Genomic DNA, 19,328 nt, shown 5'->3' with positions numbered 1-19,328 from the left:
CCAGTCACAACTTCTCAGATACTGAAGCAGTCCATACCAGCATGCAACAAGATCTGGACAATATTCAGGCTTGGGCTGATAAGTGGCAAGTAGCATTTGTGGACAGAAGTGCTAGGCAATGACCATCTCAAATAAGAGAAAATCTAACCATCTCCCCATGACATTCAACAGCAATACCATAGCTGAATCCCCACCATCAACATCCTGGGTGTTAACATTGGCCAGAAACTTAACTGGATCAGCCATACAAGAGCAGGTCAGAGGCTGGGAATTCTGCAGTGAGTACCTCACCTCCTGACTCCCAAAAGCCTGTCTACTATCTGCAAGGCACAAGTCAGGAGTGTGATGGAATACTCTCCACTTGTCTGGATGAGTGTAGCTCCAACAACACTCAAGAAGCTTGACACCTTCCAAGACAAAGCAGCCTGCTTGATCGGCGCCCCATCCACAACCTTAAACGTTCACTCCCTTCACCACCAGCGCACAATGGTAGCAGTGTGTACCATGTACAAGATGCCCAGCAGCAACTTGTCAAGCCTCCTTCGACAGCATCTTCCAAACCTGCAACCTCTACCAGCTAGAAGGACAAGGGCAGCAAAAGCATGGGAACACCATACCTCCAAAATCCCCTCAGATCACACACCATCCTGACTTGGAACTATATCGCTGTTCCTTCACTGTCACTGGATCAAAATCCTAGAACTCCCTTCCTAACAACACTGTGTGTGTACCTACCCCACACAGACTACTGCGGTTCAAGAAGTTGGCTCACCACCACTTTCTAAAAAATGCAATTAGAGATGGCCTTGACAATGATGCTCACATTCCAAGAACAAATAAATAAAAGGTGCTGTGTGCATGTATGTTCTGTGCTTGAGGTCTGCTTCCCGCCATATTGATCGAGGCTCCTGTACACTTGTCTGAGGCCTGTGCCTGAAACAGTCATTAGGTCCTTTGTAAATGCAATAGCGGGGGATAATGCCTATATGAGGCCCCCTCTGGAACTCACAGCCCCAAATTCAATTTTCTTGGCTGCTGCCTGCCACCACTGATACTACAGGTTGTGTGCACTTTATTGCAGAGTATGGGCTTGATGGGCTTAAAGAACTATTTCATGTTGCATGATTTCTTAATTTTGTACAGCACACCTAGCCCCAGATGTTCCACTGAGTACATCCAGGCAGATGCTTAGGTTCAGAATATCTGCCTTGTGCCGATTGGGCTGCTGAAGTTCAGCGGATGCTGAAGTTGCTCACCACCAACTGATTGGAACTGCCATTCGATGGGGTGCAGTGCTCTGGTGAGGAAGATGGTGGCATTTCAATCACACATCCTATGGAGAATTATGCTGCTCGCCACGTCATTCATCAGGACTTCATTGTACCTATTATCAACCAAGCAAAGGCCGAACAAACTCGTGATTATCCTGGGAAGTAGGTGGATCTGTAAGGACTTGTGGTGCCTTCAACAGGACACATGCAGTAATGGGGATTTGAAACCAAGTCCATCCTCCATACCACACTTCACTTGGTTAGTCTGCAGTATGAACTCTGGATGCTCGACTTGGTTCATTTATGGAACCTGAAGGGGTAGCCTTGTCGCGGGGAGCTGGAATTCTTCCCACAAGGCTCCAGATAACCCTGCAGGCCAATGCCGTGCATGGTTATAGCTGGTTAAATTCTAGCAGTACCCCTGGGCACACTTGGGGGAGCCCTAACCCTATGCCTAATCTCTCTCGACATTGGTAAGTGGGGAGTGTCCCTGCAGGAACACATTGGGCAAAAGAAAATTCTCTGGGTGTCTTGGTTCAGAGACTCTTAAACATAGTGACGGGTTTCCATATTGTCAGATATGTGGCTGGCTAACACCTGCTACTTCCCTCTTGGACCCCGGACTCAGGGCATCTGCCGTGTGGCTGCACTCCTGGATCTCAGCACATGGACCTGTACCTTTCAGACATCTATTTCAAGGTCCTTGCAATTTAATAAAAACGCACTCAGACACTTCAATTCATACAGGATTGGCAGGTCTTTCTACCAGCGGATTGAACGGAAGGTCGTTATTGGGTGAATTCTGATGAAAGGTCACAGAGACCTGAAACATTAACTCTGTTTTTCTCTCGACAGATGCTGCCTGACCTGCTGCGTATTTGCAGCATTTTCTGTTTTTGTTTCATTGTTGGGTGTGTTTAGTGTTACAGTAATGTCCTTTTGTTTTGCTTTGTTGCAGGATGCACCAATCAAATGAGAAGTTCAAACTTCACTGCTCTATTGACAGTACCAGGTTCCTGGTAGACCACGGTCTTAGAGTAAAGGTTTGTTGATGTAAACGATGAAGATCCCCATTAATGCTAACCCTAGGGCTATTCAAAGACTCCAGCATTGGAACTAAATTCCCTGTACTTTGCTGAACACTGGGCCTGCTCCCTTGGTCCAGTGACTGTAGCTTCATTCCTGATAGTTTCAGATCTTTCCAAAGTTCTGTCCTCAAGCTTGTTTCCATAGCGACCGTTTCCTGTCAGTGTGGCCTATATATTCCCATCCCCCAGTTCGGGTCCCTTTGCAGAAGAAATGGCCCCTCGCCATTGTGTCTGCGTCCAACTCCACAAAGTCATCAACATCACCTGCTTGAACAAGAGCTTTCAGAGAGCCAGAGAAACAGAGAGAAAGGAACAATAGGGACATTAAAGTTTTTGATTTTGTTTTTAAGAAGCCTGACACTCCCTCAGTACTGCACTGAAGTGTCAGCCTAGATTATGTGCTCAAGCCCTGGACTGAAATTTGAATCCACTCTTTCCTGTCTCAGAGATGAGAGTGCTACCAACTGAAGTGAGCTGGCAGGTAGATAGTAGGAATGATGCACAACAGTTTTAACAAAAGATCCATACCTGAAAGATCTGTCTACAAATGCTGCCTGATCTGCTGAACGTTTACAGCATCTTGTTTTTGCTTTTGTTTCAGATTTGTGGTGTCTGTATGCTTTGCTTTTTGCTCAGGTAGATAGTTCGGTCTGTCACGGCTTCAGTGGACCAACAGCACCTGTATCTAAAAAAGCTTTGGGCTGTGGCAGGAGCAGAATATATGCAGGACCAGAATTTAAGCAGAACTGTAACGTACGCAGGGCCAGGATATACGCATGACTGTCATATATGCAGGACCAGAAGTTAAGCAGGACTGTAACGTACGCAGTGCCAGTATATACACATGACTGTAATATATACAGGACTGTAACGTATGCCGGGCCAGTATATACACATGTCTGTAATATATGCAGGGCCAGAATTTAAGCAGTTTTATATATTACGCAGGGCCAGTATGTACACATGACTGTAATATATACAGGACTGTAACGTATGCCGGGCCAGTATGTACACATGACTATACTATATGCAGGACCAGAATTTAAGCAGTTCTGTAACGTACACATGGCCAGTATGTACACATGACTATACGAAATGCAGGACCAGAATTTAAGCAGGACTGTGCCCTCTTGCACACTGTTCCATTTGTGCTTATCTGCTCGGCCTGTGTGGAATTTTTTAATCTTGTTTGCTATGAGGTAACTAGGTTGGAGGAGTCTCTTGTTCTGCTGCAAGTGGAAATCAGGATGGTCATTCTCAGAGCTTCCTTCCAATATTTCCCAGAAAGTCAGAATCCTTGGTTATGCTCCAAGGAGCCATGTAGTTCCTGAACCAGTTGAGATGCCCAAACAGAGACATATACTCCTTTGAATCAGGAAGGCCCTGCTGTGACTGGCTTGGCAGAATGGGTGAATGTGGAGCAGCAGGAGTGGAACCTTTCTAACCTGGATGTATGACTGAGGGAAGTGTCTGGCTCACTGAGCACAGACCCAGCTCTTCGTAAGCAGGGTGTGATTTGATCAAAAATTTCAAGATATTAAGGAGAACAGTGTATTTCTGCTGGTAGGGGAGTCTAGGACTAGGGGGTATAGTCTAAAAATTAGAGACGGACCTTTCAGGAAATTAGGAAACATTTCTACACACAAAGGTCCGAAGTTTGTGGCGCGGCGGATCTCCCAGCAGCGGGCTGAAAAGGCAGGGGATCCCGTTTCGGCCTTTTCGAGCACACCCACCTCGGGGCGATCTTATGTTGTTTTGGCACTTAAGTGCCCAATGCCAGGATCACGGGGATCTCGCCTCCAAGAGCTGCCAGACAATCAGTGGGTCAGCAGTATCAGGAGCAACACCGGGAGCAGTGGCCACAGTGAGTACTGCAGAGGCCTTGGACCCAGGCCCAGTGCTGGAGCCTGGGCCAGACGTAGGTGAGGCAGGGTAGCTGGGGCCAGTCCAGAAGGCCCCAGTTGGGGGGGTGTGGGGGAGAGTGGTGGGAGGGTGGGTGTTTTGTGCAGGGGTGGTGGGGTCCAGGGATGTGGAGCTTTTCTCAGCTGTGGTCCTCCATGGGCCACAATCACCCACAGAGCCACAGAGGAGGGACCCCCCCCCAATAAGCCCGCAGGAAGGGCACCTCATTTTTCTGGGCAACCTTCCCACGTAACGGAGGCAGTCCCCACCGCTGGTTAAATCCCAGGAAGAGGAGGGGCAGGAAGAGGCCTCAATTGGCCTCTGGGCGGGAAACCATTGTCGGCCTATCCCGCCCCTGACAAAATCATTTGGAGATGAGGAGGCAGCGGGCCCTCCACTCCCGCCTCCCATCGCAATTCTACAGACCCGCCCCCCCCTGCACCTCCAACTCCATCTCGGGAGGGCCCATAAAATCCAGTCCAAAGTGTGGTAGAGGTTTGGAACTCTTTTCTGCAGGCAGCAATTGATGCTAGATCAATTGTTAATTTTAAAATGAGATTGATAGATTTGTGTTATCCAAAGATATTAAGGGATATGGGGCAAAGGCAAGTATCTGGAAGTCAGGTAACAGATCAGTCATGATCTCATTGAATGGTGGAACAGGTTCAAGGGGCTAAATGGCCTACTCCTGTTCCAACGTTCCTAAGTGTGCATTGGGGGCACAATATTGAGGGTGTGATGTCCATCCCAGCATTTGCTTCATTCTTTCTCTTTTTCTGTGTTTAGTTAGGAGGCTTGGACCTGGCAAAGACAGAGACCTCTATCCGACGGATCAGTGTTGCCAATCAGAGATCCCACCTGGTACCATACATCTCACCGCAGCAGCTGTGCAACATCCACTACCCATATGACAAGCCCTGCGAAGTGTACAGGTAAGAGTTTAGGTATGATCATTGCAGCTAGAGAATGGAGAAAGTCATGGTCAAGCCGCAACATATATTGTAGCTGTTAGCATCTGAGTGTGCAACATGGCAACTGTATCAATATGCAATGGGGGTTCAATGTGTAATATTGATTAAACATAACAGGTTGTGGGGCAGTGTTAACCGGGGTGGTGCATATTAGGGGCTATGTCTGTAGCAGGGCAACAATATCAGTCTGTAATGGTGGTTCAATCTGGAAAGAAGATCAGAGTGTAAGAGGCAAGGGGGTTCAATATGTCACAGATTGTGTGGAGCCAATGTGCAACAGGAATCAGAGTGTAGTGGGCTTTTGGTGTGCAATCATGGATCAGTTTTTAAAGGGAGATCAGTGCGTAATGTGGAACATCAGTGCGTAATGTGGAACATCAGTGCGTAATGTGGAACATCAGTGCGTAATGTGGAACATCAGTGCGTAATGTGGAACATCAGTACGTAATGTGGAACATCAGTGCGTAATGTGGAACATCAGTGCGTAATGGGGGATCAGTGCGTAATGGGGGATCAGTGTGTAATGAGGGAGCAGTGTGTACTGTATGGTTGCTAAATTTGCTGATGACCCAAAGATAGGTAGGAAAGTAACTTGTGAAGAGGACATAAGGAGGCTACGAAGGGATATAGATAGGTTAAGTGAGTGGGCAAAGATCTGGCAAGTGGAGTATAATGTGGGAAAATGTGAAATTGGCCATTTTGGCAGGAGGAATGAAAAAGAAGCATATTATCTAAATGGTGAGAGATTGCAGAGCTCTGAGATGCAGAGGGATCTGGATGTCCTAGTGCATGAATCATAAAAGGTTAGTATGCAGGTACAGCAAGTAATCAGGAAAGCTATTAGAATGTTATGATTTATTGCAAGGGGAATTGAATACAAAAGTAGGGAGGTTATGCTTCAGCTATACGGGGCATTGGTGAGACCACATCTGGAGTACTGTGTACAGTATTGGTCTCCTTATTTAAGGAAGGATGTAAATGTGTTGGAGGCAGTACAGAGAAGGTTTACTCGACTGATACCTGGAATGGGCGGGCTGTCTTATGAGGAAAGATTGGACAGGCTAGGCTTGTATCCGCTGGAGTTTAGAAGGGTAAGAGGCGACTTGATTGAAAGATATAAGATCCTGAGGGGTCTTGACAGGGTGGATGTGGAAAGAATGTTTCCCTTTGTGAGAGAATTTAGAACTGGGGTCACTATTTAAAAATAAGGGGTCACCCATTTAAGACAGAGATGAGGAGAATTATTTTCTCTCAGAAGGTCGTGAGTCTTTGGAATTCTCTTTCTCAAAAGGCAGTGGAAGCAGAGTCTTTGATTATTTTTAAGGCAGAGGTAGATAGATTCTTGATAAGCAAGGGGGTGAAAGGTTATCAGGAGTAGGAGGGAATGTGGAGTTGAGGTTACAATCAGATCAGCCATGATCTTGTTGAATGGCAGAGCAGGCTTGAGGGGCCGAGTGGTCTACTCCTGCTCCTTATTCGTATGTTCGTATGGGGGATCAGTGTGTAATGGGGGATTAGTTTTAAATGTGAATCAGTATGTACTGGGAGATTGGTTTGTAATGGGGTATCATTGTGTCCTGGAGGATCGGTTTTTAATGAGCGTTCAGTATGTACTGGGGCATCAGTGTGTCCTGGGGATCAGTGTGTAATTGGGATCAGTGTGTACTGGGAATGTGCATACTGGGATATTAGTTTGTAATGGGGGATCATTATGTCCTGGGGGATCAGTTTATAATGTGAATCAGTGTGAACTGGGGGATCAGTTTGTAATGGGAGATCAATGTGTTCAGGGGGAATCAGTTTGTAATGGGGAATCAGTGTGCCCTGGGGAATCAGTTTGTAATGAGGTATCAGTGTGCAATGGGAGATCAATGTGTTCGGGGGATCAGTTTGTAATGGGGGGTCATTATGTCCTGGGGGATTGGTTTATAATGCGAATCAGTGTGTTCTGGGGATCAGTGTGTTCTGGGGATCACTTTGTACGGCGGGATCAGTGTGTTCTGGGGGATCAGTGTGTTCTGGGGGGTTAATGTGTTCTGGGGGATCACTTTGGTACTCTGGATCAGTGTGTTCTGAGGGATCAGTGTGTTCTGAGGGATCAGTGTGTTCTGGGCATCATTTTTGTCATGGCGATCAGTTTGTGCTGTGGATCAGTTTGTGCTGTGGATCAGTTTGTGCTGTGGATCAGTGTGTTCTGGGGGATCAGTGTGTTCTGGGGGATCACTTGGTACTGAGAATCAGTGTGTTCTGGGGGATCACTTGGTACTGGGGGATCAGTGTGTTCTGGGGGATCACTTGGTACTCTGAATCAGTGTGTACTGGGGGATCAGTGTGTACTGGGGGATCAGTGTGTTCTGGGGGATCACTTGGTACTGGGGGATCAGTGTGTTCTGGGGGATCAGTGTGTTCTGGGGGATCACTTGGTACTCTGAATCAGTGTGTACTGGGGGATCAGTGTGTACTGGGGGATCAGTGTGTTCTGGGGGATCAGTGTGTTCTGGGGGATCACTTGGTACTCTGAATCAGTGTGTACTGGGGGATCAGTGTGTACTGGGGGATCAGTGTGTTCTGAGGGGATCAGTGTGTTCTGGGGGATCAGTGTTCTGGGGGATCACTTGGTACTCTGAATCAGTGTGTTCTGGGGGATCAGTGTGTTCTGGGGGATCACTTGGTACTCTGAATCAGTGTGTACTGGGGGATCAGTGTGTTCTGGGGCATCAGTGTGTTCTGGGGGATCACTTGGTACTCTGAATCAGTGTGTTCTGGGCGATCCGTTTGTTCTGGGCGATCCGTTTGTTCTGGGCGATCCGTTTGTTCAGGGCGATCCGTTTGTACAGGGCGATCCGTTTGTACAGGGCGATCCGTTTGTTCCGGGGGCTGAGTGTGTTCCGGGGGATCAGTTTATACAGAGGGATCATTTTGTACAGGGCAATCCGTTTGTACTGGGAATCAGTGTGTTTTCTGGGGATCTAAATGTACTGGGGATCAGTATACACTAGGTGATCAGTTTGTAATGGCCATCAGTATGAACTGGAGATTAGTTTGTACTGGGGGATCAGTTTATACAGAGGGATCAGTGTGTTCTGGGGATCATTTTGTACAGGGCGATCCGTTTGTTCTGGGGCTGGGTGTGTACCGGGGGCTGGGTGTGTACCGGGGGCTGGGTGTGTACCGGGGACTGGGTGTGTACCGGGGACTGGGTGTGTACCGGGGGCTGGGTGTGTACCGGGGGCTGGGTGTGTACCGGGGGATTAATGTGTTCTGGGAATCAGTGTGTTCTGGGGGATCAGTGTGTCCTTGGCGATCAGTGTGTCCTGGGCGATCAGTGTGTTCCTGGGCGATCAGTGTGTTCCTGGGCGATCAGTGTGTTCCTGGGCGATCAGTGTGTTCCTGGGCGATCAGTGTGTTCCTGGGCGATCATTGTGTTCCTGGGCGATCATTGTGTTCCTGGGCGATCAGTGTGTTCCTGGGGATTAATCTGTTCTGGGGATCAGTGCGTTCTGGGGGGTTAATGTGTTCTGGGGCATCAGTTTATACAGAGGGATCAGTGTGTTCTGGGGCATCAGTTTATACAGAGGGATCAGTGTGTTCTGGGGCATCAGTTTATACAGAGGGATCAGTGTGTTCTGGGGCATCAGTTTATACAGGGCGATCCGTTTGTACTGGGAATCAGTGTGTTTTCCGGGATCAGTGTGTACTGGGGATCTAAATGTACTGGGGATCAGTATACACTAGGTGATCAGTTTGTAATGGCCATCAGTATGAACTGGAGATTAGTTTGTACTGGGGGATCAGTTTATACAGTGTGTTCTGGGGATCATTTTGTACAGGGCGATCCGTTTGTTCTGGGGATCAGTGTGTTCAGGAGATCAATGTGTTCCGGAGGCTGAGTGTGTTCCGGGGGCCATTTTACACTGGGTGATCAGTGTGTACTGGGGGATCAGTGTGTACTGGGGGATCAGTGTGTACTGGTGGTCAGTGATACTGGGGGATCAATTTGTACTGGTGGATTAGTGTGTTCTGTGGATCAGTTGTGCTGGGGGATCAGTTGTGCTGGGGGATCAGTTGTGCTGGGGGATCAGTGTGTACTGGGGGATCAGTGTGTACTGGGGGATCAGTTTGTACTGGGGAATCAGTGTGTTCTGTGGATCAGTTGTGCTGGGGGATCAGTGTGTACTGGGGGATCAGTGTGTACTGGGGGATCAGTTTGTACTGGGGAATCAGTGTGTTCTGTGGATCAGTTGTGCTGGGGGATCAGTGTGTACAGGGGGGTAGGTTTTTCATGGTTATCCGTGTGTACTGGTGATCAGGTTGTACTGTGGGATCAGTGTTTAATGGGAGAATGGTTTGTAATGGGGATTGGTTTGTGATGGGGCATGACTGCCAATTTTTCATTGTACTGTCCCCTTGTGGGTGATGATTGACAGGTGATTGGTGCTTGAACCCTGGTTTTATCTGATTTTTCCCTTTCAGTTTTGGGATTGTCCTATGGGAGATAGCCAGCCGTAAAACACCATTTAAAGGTAAAGAGTAAAATCTTCTGCATCCAACTAATCTTTCTTTTCCTGTTTCATTGGAAAGGTGCTGTGATATTGTTGGTATGAGGCTGTATCTGATATTGAATGGGTGCTGTCTGGAGCTCAACACTGTCTTTTTTTTATTCTCTCCTGGGATGTGGACATGGCTGGCAAGGTCAGAATTTATTACCCATCCCTGATTGCCCTTGAGAAGGTGGTGGTGAGCCGCCTTCTTAAACACTGCAGCCCCATGTGGGGTTAGTACATAGTCAGAGCAAGTGAACCCACAGTGCTGTTAGAAAGGGAGTTCCAGGATTTTGATCCAGCAACAGTGAAGAAACGTTCCAAGTCAGGATGGTGTGTGACCTGGAGGGGAACTTGCAGGTGGTGATGTTCCCATACATCTGTTGCTCTGAGCCTTATAGGTGGTCCAGAGCTCAATTCTGTCTGGTGCTGGATGGGTAGTATTTGGTACTGTTTGACAGTGTGTCTTGTACGGTTCTGGTGTTGAAGGCTGTATGGTGCTGGGTGACTGCTGCCTGATAATGGATAGTATTATCTGTTGCTTGGTTCTATTGCACACTGGCTGGATGTTCCATATTGCTGGGTGCTATCACACACTGTTAGGGTGCTCTCTGGTGCTGTGTTCTATCAAACACTGGCTGGGTGCTCTCCAGTGCTGGGTGCTATCACACACCAGCTGAGTGTTCTCTGGTGCTGTGTTCTATCACACACTGGCTGGGTGCTATCACACACTGTTAGGGTGTTATCTGGTGCTGTGTTCTATCACACACAGGCTGGGTGCTCTCCATTGCTGGGTGCTATCGCACACTGGCTGGGTTCTCTCTAGTGCTGGGTGCTATCGCACACTGGCTGGGTTCTCGCTAGTACTGGGTGCTATCACACACTGGCTGGGTTCGCTCTTGTACTGGGTGCTATCACACACTGGCTGGGTTCGCTCTTGTACTGGGTGCTATCACACACTGGCTGGGTGCTCTCTAGTACTGGGTGCTATTACATGTTGGCTGGGTACTTTCTAGTGTTGGGTGCTATCACACGCTGGCTGGGTGCTCTCTGGTACTGGGAGCAATCTCATGCTGGCTGGGTGGTGCTGGTGCTTGGTGAGTGTTGCCTGCCACTGAGTACTCTCATAAGTCTCTGTCCGGCTCTGAGTGCTGTCTCATGCTGGTTGGGTGCTGTCTAGATCTGGATGTGCCTCACACTGGGTGGATGCTGTCGCCTCTGGGTGCTGCCCGGCTCTGGGTGCTATGCTTTGGTTTAATGTAGACTCTCTTTTGCTGGGATTGAATCATTGTTGAATGAGTGTATTGTGGCTGGGCTGTGCTGTGTGCAGGGCAATGTTAAGAAGGCTATGGTAAATGATGAATCAACGTTTATGGATTGGATTCCCGAGGGAAAATTACAAGCATAGATTTAGAAACTGCCTTGATTGAAGGTTTCAGTTTGACTTGTAGGGCTAATCATATAACAATTTCAAGTGTTGTGCCCCATAAATCACATCAAGTGTACAATGTAATCAGCTCCTTTCAACACCCCTGCTTTCAGCTCCTAAGGTCCAGCTCCCTACATCCAGTTCCGTCCAGTCATCTCTGAGTCCAGTTCTTCGATGTCCAGTTCCTTCCAGCTACCTCCGAGTCCAGTTCTTCCCTGTGTCCAGCTCCCCTTAGGGGACTGCCTCTACATTCATCTCCGAGCCCAGTTGCCCCCTGCATTCAGCTTCCTCCATGCAATTCACGCTCCTCTGAGCCTGTCATCTCTCCCCCTCAGATTCCTATCAGGTTTTATGTCTTGTTTTAATTCCATCACACGCCTGGATGTTGGAAATCTGGGCCTTGACATCTTGATTGGCCCCATTGGGTGTGAAATTGAGGCTCACGGGATTTATGGATGGAGCCCATGTTGGGAGTGACTCCGTAGAACATGGGGTAGAGTGGGCTCTGGGTGGGTTCATGCTGCAAGTACAGATATATTGTACAGACAAGGAGTTTGATCACAATGAAATGCAGTTTACAGCCTCTACGTTGCACTGAGGCACAACAACCGTCTTAAAGTCCATCTATGTTGTTGAGCAGATTGTAGCGACAAGGTCATCCGCCAAAAGGTCTGTGAGGAAAAAGTCCGAGAGCCTCTGCCCAGCGACTGTCCCAAGGACTTACATGAGCTGATCGATGAATGTCGTGCCTTTGACCCTTTCGAGAGGCCAAAAGCTGGAGGTAGGCAGCGCTTTTATAGCTGGGGTTCCTGAGCGGGAGGTTCAGCTAAACTGCAGGCAGCTTGTTCATTTTATCTTGCTCATGATCTGTAAAGGTTTGTGTATTGTTCCACACCTCACAGCAGGCAGTATCTACATGTGTCTCCAGCAGAGATCTACAGCCCATCTCCTGAATGGTTCCCCACTACACCCAGTATGCGAACAGATACAGACAGGTGTGTGTGAGGGTCATCCTAGGTTACTAACTGTCCAGGATTGTCCTGGAGTTTCCAAGAATTAAAGATTTATCTTCTATACACTGCTGTCAGCAACCTGGGAGAAAAACTAGAGTTTTTATTCAATTTTCTTTCAACACTTTTGTTCATCAGTTATAAAAATATTGGAGACAGAGGAAAAAGGCTGTTTTACTTGCAGTCAAGACTCATCCAATCTGGTAAGAAAGCGTCTGTTCGCTTTTCAATTGGCATGGGAAGGCACTGTGCCACAAGGATGGACATGTCAGGTGACCTACGACAGGAGTGTGAGGGCAGGACAGTTGGAGGCGGGAGATCATTTGATGAAACTTCCAAGGATACATCAAATTCAAGGGTCACCAAATGAAATCTCCCAGATGAGAACACTCCAAATGGCAGTTCCGACAACAATACCCTCTGTTCACTATGGGTAGGGGTGGAATTGGTCTAGAAGAGTTTCCTTGGGTGTGCCCTACAAAGCTGAGGGAGCAGGCACAGCCCAGTGTTCAAGCTAAGATCGCTCTCTGGTCTCCATGAGGCGAAACATGTGATGTGAGGGGCTCTGTCTGATGCCCGGCACTGATTTTTTTTTTATTTGTTCATGGGATTTGAGCGTCGCTGACTAGGCCAGCATTTGTTGCCCATCCCTAATTGCCCCAGAGAAGGTGATGGTGAGCCGCCTTCTTGAACTGCTGCGGTCCATGTGTTATAGGTACACCCACAGTGCTATTAGGAAGGGAGTTTCAGGTTTTTGACCCAGCGACAGTGAAGGAACAGCGATATAGTGCCAAGTCAGGAACTTGTAGGTGGTGGTGTTCCCATGCATCTTCTAGGTGATAGAGGTCAAGGGTTTGGAAGGTGCTGTTGAAGGAGGCGTGGCGAATTGCTGAAGCTTATCTGTATATGGTACACAGTGCTGCCACTGTGCGCTGGTGGTGGAGGGAGTGAATGTTTAAAGTGATGTATGAGGTGCCAATCAAGTGAGCTACTGTCTCCTGGATAGTGTCGAGCTTCTTGAGTGTTGGAGCTGTGCTTATCCAGGCAAGTGGAGAGTATTTCATCACTTGTGCCTTGTAGATGGTGGACAGGTATTGGGGAGTCAGAAGGCGAGTTACGCACCACAGAATTCCCAGCCTCTAACCTGCTCTTGTAGCCACAGTATTTATATGGCTGGTCCAGTTCAGTTTCTGGTCAGTGATGACCCCCAGGATGTTGATGGTGGGGGATTCAGTGACTGTTATGCAATTGAATGTAAAGGGAGATGCTTAGATTCTTTCTTGTTGGAGATGGTTATTGCCTGGAACATATGTGGCGCAAATGTTACTTGCCACTTATTAACTCAAGCCTGAATGTTATCCAGGTCTTGCTGCATGTGGGTACAGACTGCTTCAGTTATCTAAGGAGTCACGCATGGTACTGAACACTGTGCAATCATCAACAAACATCCTCACTTCTGTCCTTAAAAGGAGAGAAGGTCATTGATGGAGCAGCTGAAGATGGTTGGGCCTAGGACTCTACCCAGTGATGGGTAAAACCCCTGATTATTTCTCATGTTGCTTGTTCTGTTGCTGGTACAAAGCACCATGTTCCCTTTACACTGCATACAGCTGCTCACAAGCTGTTCCCTTTAAGATATCATGTGTGTGCGTGCAAGCAAAAAAATTTAAAGGTACTGCACATTAAATAAACAGGCTGCGCTCACAAAGAAAATTTAGAATGATCATTGCACAGCTCATAAAACATTCTCTCTCCTCTTTCTTTCAGCTATCGTCGACAGGCTGAAGAACATTCTGAACAGAATTTCCACAGTAACAAAGGAATCATGGGACTGAATCTCACCATTTCATCTGGTCACCATGCTTCACAATCGTTGATGCCAGTTCCAGGCCATTACATTCACATAGGCATCTCACAAAGCTCACTCAGAATCTGGCTTTGTGTAGTGTCGATAGATTGTCTGTGAACTCCCCCCTCATACCCATTAATGGAGCAGCAAAAGTTAGCTAATTGCAATAAAGTGCTTCCTACTCTCCGACTGTCTGGGAGTGATTTCCTTCCTGTTCACACAGCAGGGTTTGCACATTTACCTGCCTTATCCATTGGGTCTGGATTATTGAGCAACGCAGAGCAAATCATTGATTATCGATTATTCTGAATATAAATCATCTGAACCCCTCAATTTGATTCCAACCTGTAACTCACTTACAGGTATCCATTATTCTGTATACAAATCACCTGAATCTGTGTATTAGATTCCAGCCTGTGGCTCACTCACTGAAGCATTGTCTCCACACCCAAATGAGTAAAGAGTAACAAGTTTGAGAAGTAGCCCATCACCAGGCAGGAATCCCAGCCTCTACACTTCTTAGCTTAGTTGGGCTCCATGTTAGATCATTTTATTTGTGGAGACCTCCTCAGTCTGAGGGGGCACTTGTGGTTCAAGCGTCACTGGGGTAAAGTAGGCCTGGCTGGAAACCCCGACTGCCTGCGTCTTGTCCCCAGTCTTATTGGTGCCCAAGTAGCCCTGGAGAGTGAGTAGGCAGTGCCCTAATCAGGGATTAAGCTTGAGGCCTTCTGTGATCAGTGGGCACCACAGAATGTTAACTATTATTAATGAAACAAGCCAGGTTGTGATTTTGTTTGAGTTTTTATTTTAGGTTAGGTGGACTATTTGTGCATTAGTAGTGACCTAATTAGGGGGGGCACTAGTCATGATGTTTTACTCCTGGTGGCTTTGGGTTATCCCACTGTCACTCTTCTGAGATACTCCAAAATAGACCCAGCTAGAAACCTTTGGCCTGGAAGTGTATCCGTAACTCTGAAACCTGGCCATGAAGTATCAGAGCACATCAGACCGAAACAATGAAAATAAATTTATTTCTGTAAAACATTCACCCAGATGCAGTCAACATGCAAAATGTCAAACATGGCTTCATTCAAATCTTCCCCTTCCTCATTTGAGATGCTAACCACTTGCTAACATACATCACAACTCAGTCAAGTTACCATTCTTCCTATGTGAGCCTTGACAGTGAAAGTCAGTCAGCTGCTCAACCAAGAGGAGCATCACAGCTGAACCCAATCTTATCCTCACTTGATGTTCACACACATAGAGCCTCTAACTAGGATCAGGGGGACTGAGACCAATTTCAGAGAGCCTAGCACCAACAGAGTATCAACACAGAACAGGAATTGAACCTGGAACTTGTTCAGTTCCACATCAGGCAGTGCACATATCAGAGGTGCGACACTAGATTGTATTGCAGTGCAGTGCCTTTTTTTTATTCATTCGTGGGATGTGAGCATTGCTGGCAAGGCCAGCATTTGCTGCCCATCTCTAATTGACCTTGAGAAGCTGGTGATGAGCCACCTTCTTGAACTGCTGCAGTCCATGTGGTTAAGGTACGCCTGCAGTGCTATTAGGAAGGGAGTTCCAGGATTTTGACCCAGTGACAGTGAAGCAATGGTCATATAGTTCCAAGTCAAGTGTGTGACTTGGAGGGGAACTTGCAAGTGGTGATGTTTCCATGTGTCTGCTGCCCTTGTCCTTCTAGACGGTAGAGGTTGTGGGTTTGGAAGGTGCTGTTGAAGAAGCCTTGGCAAATTGTTGCAGTGCATTTTATAAATGATACACACTGCTGCCACTGTGCTGCGGTGATGGAGGGAGTGAATGTTGAAGGTGGTGAATGGGGTGCCAATCAAGCAGGCTGCATGGTGGAGTTGATGGTGTTGGAGATGAGTACCCATCCAGGCAAGTGGAGAGTATTGCATCACACTCCTGACTTGTGCCTTGGAGATGGTGGACAGGCTTTGGGGAGTCAGTAGATGAGTTACTTTCCACAAAATTCCCAGCCTCTGACCTGCTTTTGTAACCATGGTATGTATATGGCAGTTCCCGTTAAGATTCTGGTAAATGGTGAGCCCCAGGATGTTGATGTTGGGGGATTCAGCAATGATAATGCTGTTGGATACCAAGGGTACATGGCTTTGGAGATGGTCATTGCCTGGCACTGTGTGGCATGAATGTTACTTGCCATTTATCAGCCCAAATCTGAATGTTGTCCAGGTCTTGCTGCGTGCGTGCATGGGCTGGTGGGTGCATTTAAATAGCTGTCCTGCTCATGGGTTGTATCTACCTGTTTCTGAGTGCACTTTAGAAGGAGCCAGAAGCCAAGTCCCACCTGTCCCCAACACAGTCCTCAATCAGGAGCAACCAACGGAAGGCACTAGGACCCAGTGAATCTGGAAATTCCCAGGACTTGAGAGGCTGGGAATTTCCAATGGGATTTTGGGGAATTCTGGTGAAGGAGGGAAGGAAGGAAGGAAGCAGCAAAACAGAAAGGAGCAGGAGCCATTTAATAGCAAAGCAGCAGCAAACTGTGGAGGAGCAACCAGTCTGAGCACAGCAGCAGGATTGAGTCAATCAAGGTAAAAACTTAATTTACATGTACTTTTAGGGCATCAGCTGTGTCTGAATGGTAGTACTCTCTCCTCTGAGTCAGACGATCATGGACTCAAGCCCCACTCTAAAGACCTAAATGCAGTAATGAGGGAGTGCTCATTGTCAGTGGCCCTGTCTTTCAAATGAGATTTTAAACCAATGCCCCATCTGCTCTCTTAAGTGGACATAAAAGATCTCATAGTACCATTTCAAAGAGCAGGGGCGTTCTTCCTGGCCAATATTTATCCCTCAAACGATATCACTAAAAGTGGATCTGGTTATCTAGCTTATTAAAGTGTGTGTGGCCTTGCTGTGTGGAAATTCCTGTTTACCACTGTGTTTCCTACATTACAACAGTGACCACGCTTCAAAACTACTTCATAGGCTGTAAAATACTTTGGGACGCCCTGATGCTGTGAAAGTTGTTACATTAACAAAGCTTTCTCTGCGCTGACGGAACTGAATATCCTGCTGACTTTCACTGTCCACACCCACACATGAAGAATACTCACACAGCAAGATCCCCCAGAGACTAGCTGCTGCCTGTGACGTTACAATCCAACAATAATTGGTGCCTTCAGGAGAGAGAGAGAAGCGGGAAAATTGAATTGATGGGGCGCAGGAAGGGGAAGAAAGAAGTTGGGGATGAAATTGGGTTCAGTAATGCCCATCTTTTGGGCGATTTGAGGCCTCCTGGGGGTTCAAAAATGGCCTTCGCGATGCGCGCGCACACACTTCTGACGTAAGGCACGCCAGATGTCATTTTGGTAAAGGGATTAGCACATGGGCACTTCATGTCTGCTGGAAATATGCAGAGCAAGCGAATCATGACATCAATCAGCAGCTGGTTTGTGGCCCGCCTTGCTATTTTGGAGCTCCACACTCCAGCCCATGTCCTCTCTTAACATCGCATAGCTAAACACGACATTCAGCAAGAGGAAGAATAGCCCCCCGGTCCTATTTGAAATGATCATTAACCATTTGCAGGTAACTTACTGAGTGATTTCTTCTGGCTGTTGCTACAATTCTGCACATATTTGGTGCTTTCCAGACTTGTTTCAAAAGTCTACAGTGAGTGGTGTGGCAAATGCTGATGGACTTCCGGCTCTCAGCTCTCTCCTTTCCCCCTGCCCTGCCTGCAGCACACCTGTGCCCGTGTCTCACCACGTGCAGCTCAGGCTCTATGCTATCCTCTATGATAGGTGCAGGGTCAGTATCTGTGCCGGTATCTATAAGTATGCCATTGAGTTATGGTGTGTCTTCATCATCACTCTTATTTAGAGATACAGCACTGAAACAGGCCCTTTGGCCCACTGAGTCTGTGCCGACCAAGAACCACCCATTTATACTAACCCTACAGTAATCCCATATTCCCTACCACCTACCTATACTAGGGGTAATTTACAATGGCCAATTTACCTATCACCTGCAAGTCTTTGGCTGTGGGAGGAAACCGGAGCACCCGGCGAAAACCCACGCGGTTACAGGGAGAACTTGCAAACTCCGCACAGGCAGTACCCAGAATCGAACCCGGGTCGCTGGAGCTGTGAGGCTGCGGTGCTAACCACTGTGCCGCTCTTCTTAGTCTTTCTCCACTGCCTGAGCAGGTTATTGGTCTTGGGCATCTGAAAGGGAAGAGGGGCGAGGGTAAGGTTGCAGTGAGGGGAGAGGAGAAAGTAAGAAATGCATGCTCACACCCTTGGCAGCTTTTAAGACAGAAGAGATTGCATGAGGGGGAAATAGATGAGAGAAGGAGGATTAGGTACAGGGATACTGTCCTTTTCAATGGACTCAGCCCTGCTGGTGGCCATGGCCTCAGCAATGGCCCTTCCCATAATGACTAGCACTGTCTCCTCCATGAGGGTTAGGACATGCATCTGTCCTCTCCCCCTCTGGTTAGCTCCTGCTGCCTCTACTTGTCTGCCACCCTCTCCTGCAAGTGAGAGGGAAGTATCTCAGTGATTGTCATGCAACTTGGTTAGGTGATATGACTGTCATGGTTGAATAGCTGGCAGTGTGGGCAAGCTGTAAGATGTGTGAGGCTTGCAACAGTGATATGTTTGTGAGATTGAGGTAGGTTAGTGATGGGAGTGTGATGAATTGAGCAGTGGCTGAACATAATGGTGCAGTTGGCAAGATAGGGCATTTGAAGATGCAATTATTGGCCTTGACCACTCGTGTGAGGTCATTAAACTTCTTGCGGCACTGAATCCAGGTCCTTGGGGCTAGTTTCCTAACATTGACCTTTGCGGCTATCTGTTCCCATTTCCTTCTCATCCTGTATCTGGAGGGCCTCCTGCCCCCTGAGGATACAGGACATGTCGTCTCCTTTCCACCTCCTCCACCAGGCCTCCAGTACAGAGTCCGAAAACCTTGGTGCAACCCCTGTCCTTTGGTCAGCCAGTGTTGCACAGCACACTATTCTCAATGATCTCGATGCCTCCAGCAGCCACAATTCACCTTCCTTTAAGCATTGCAACCTAGCTTTAATCAGTGCAGGTTAGTTTTAGGTGGTGCTCGGAAGTAAAGTGTGGCTACCCGACCTGAACCCGACCAGACCCGATGACAATTGTTGGATTCAGGTCGAGTCGGGTCTCTCTTCCGGGTTCAGCATTCGGGCTCGGGGCGGGTCTGGCTGGACGTGGACAATGCTGCCTTGCTCCAGGGAGTAA

At 47.8% G+C, this 19,328-nt stretch overlaps 2 protein-coding genes across 5 annotated transcripts in view; both read left to right on the top strand.

The window, feature by feature from the left end:
• LOC137379060 (mixed lineage kinase domain-like protein) overlaps positions 1–14,247 on the top strand; it is a 76,856-nt gene extending 62,609 nt beyond the window's left edge. For 2 of the 3 annotated variants that reach the window (XM_068049678.1, XM_068049677.1), the window contains exons 8-13: positions 2,230–2,314; positions 5,048–5,193; positions 9,706–9,755; positions 11,843–11,983; positions 12,105–12,197; positions 13,980–14,247. In XM_068049678.1, the coding sequence (XP_067905779.1) occupies positions 2,230–2,314; positions 5,048–5,193; positions 9,706–9,755; positions 11,843–11,983; positions 12,105–12,197; positions 13,980–14,047 (583 nt within the window). In that variant the 3' untranslated portion in view covers positions 14,048–14,247. The remainder of the gene's footprint in view (positions 1–2,229; positions 2,315–5,047; positions 5,194–9,705; positions 9,756–11,842; positions 11,984–12,104; positions 12,198–13,979) is intronic. The other variant, XM_068049679.1, reaches the window with a different exon arrangement.
• Positions 14,248–16,554: 2,307 nt separating this feature from the next.
• The window catches only part of LOC137379228 (mixed lineage kinase domain-like protein), a 29,348-nt gene continuing 26,574 nt past the window's right edge, over positions 16,555–19,328 (top strand). For both annotated transcript variants that reach the window (XM_068049937.1, XM_068049935.1), the window contains exon 1: positions 16,555–16,643. The gene's annotated coding sequence lies outside the window, so the exon portion shown is untranslated. The remainder of the gene's footprint in view (positions 16,644–19,328) is intronic.

This window comes from Heterodontus francisci, chromosome 17 (assembly GCF_036365525.1).
Source record: "Heterodontus francisci isolate sHetFra1 chromosome 17, sHetFra1.hap1, whole genome shotgun sequence".
NCBI classification, from domain to species: Eukaryota; Metazoa; Chordata; class Chondrichthyes; order Heterodontiformes; family Heterodontidae; genus Heterodontus; species Heterodontus francisci.
This window is presented reverse-complemented; position numbering and strand designations above follow the sequence as displayed.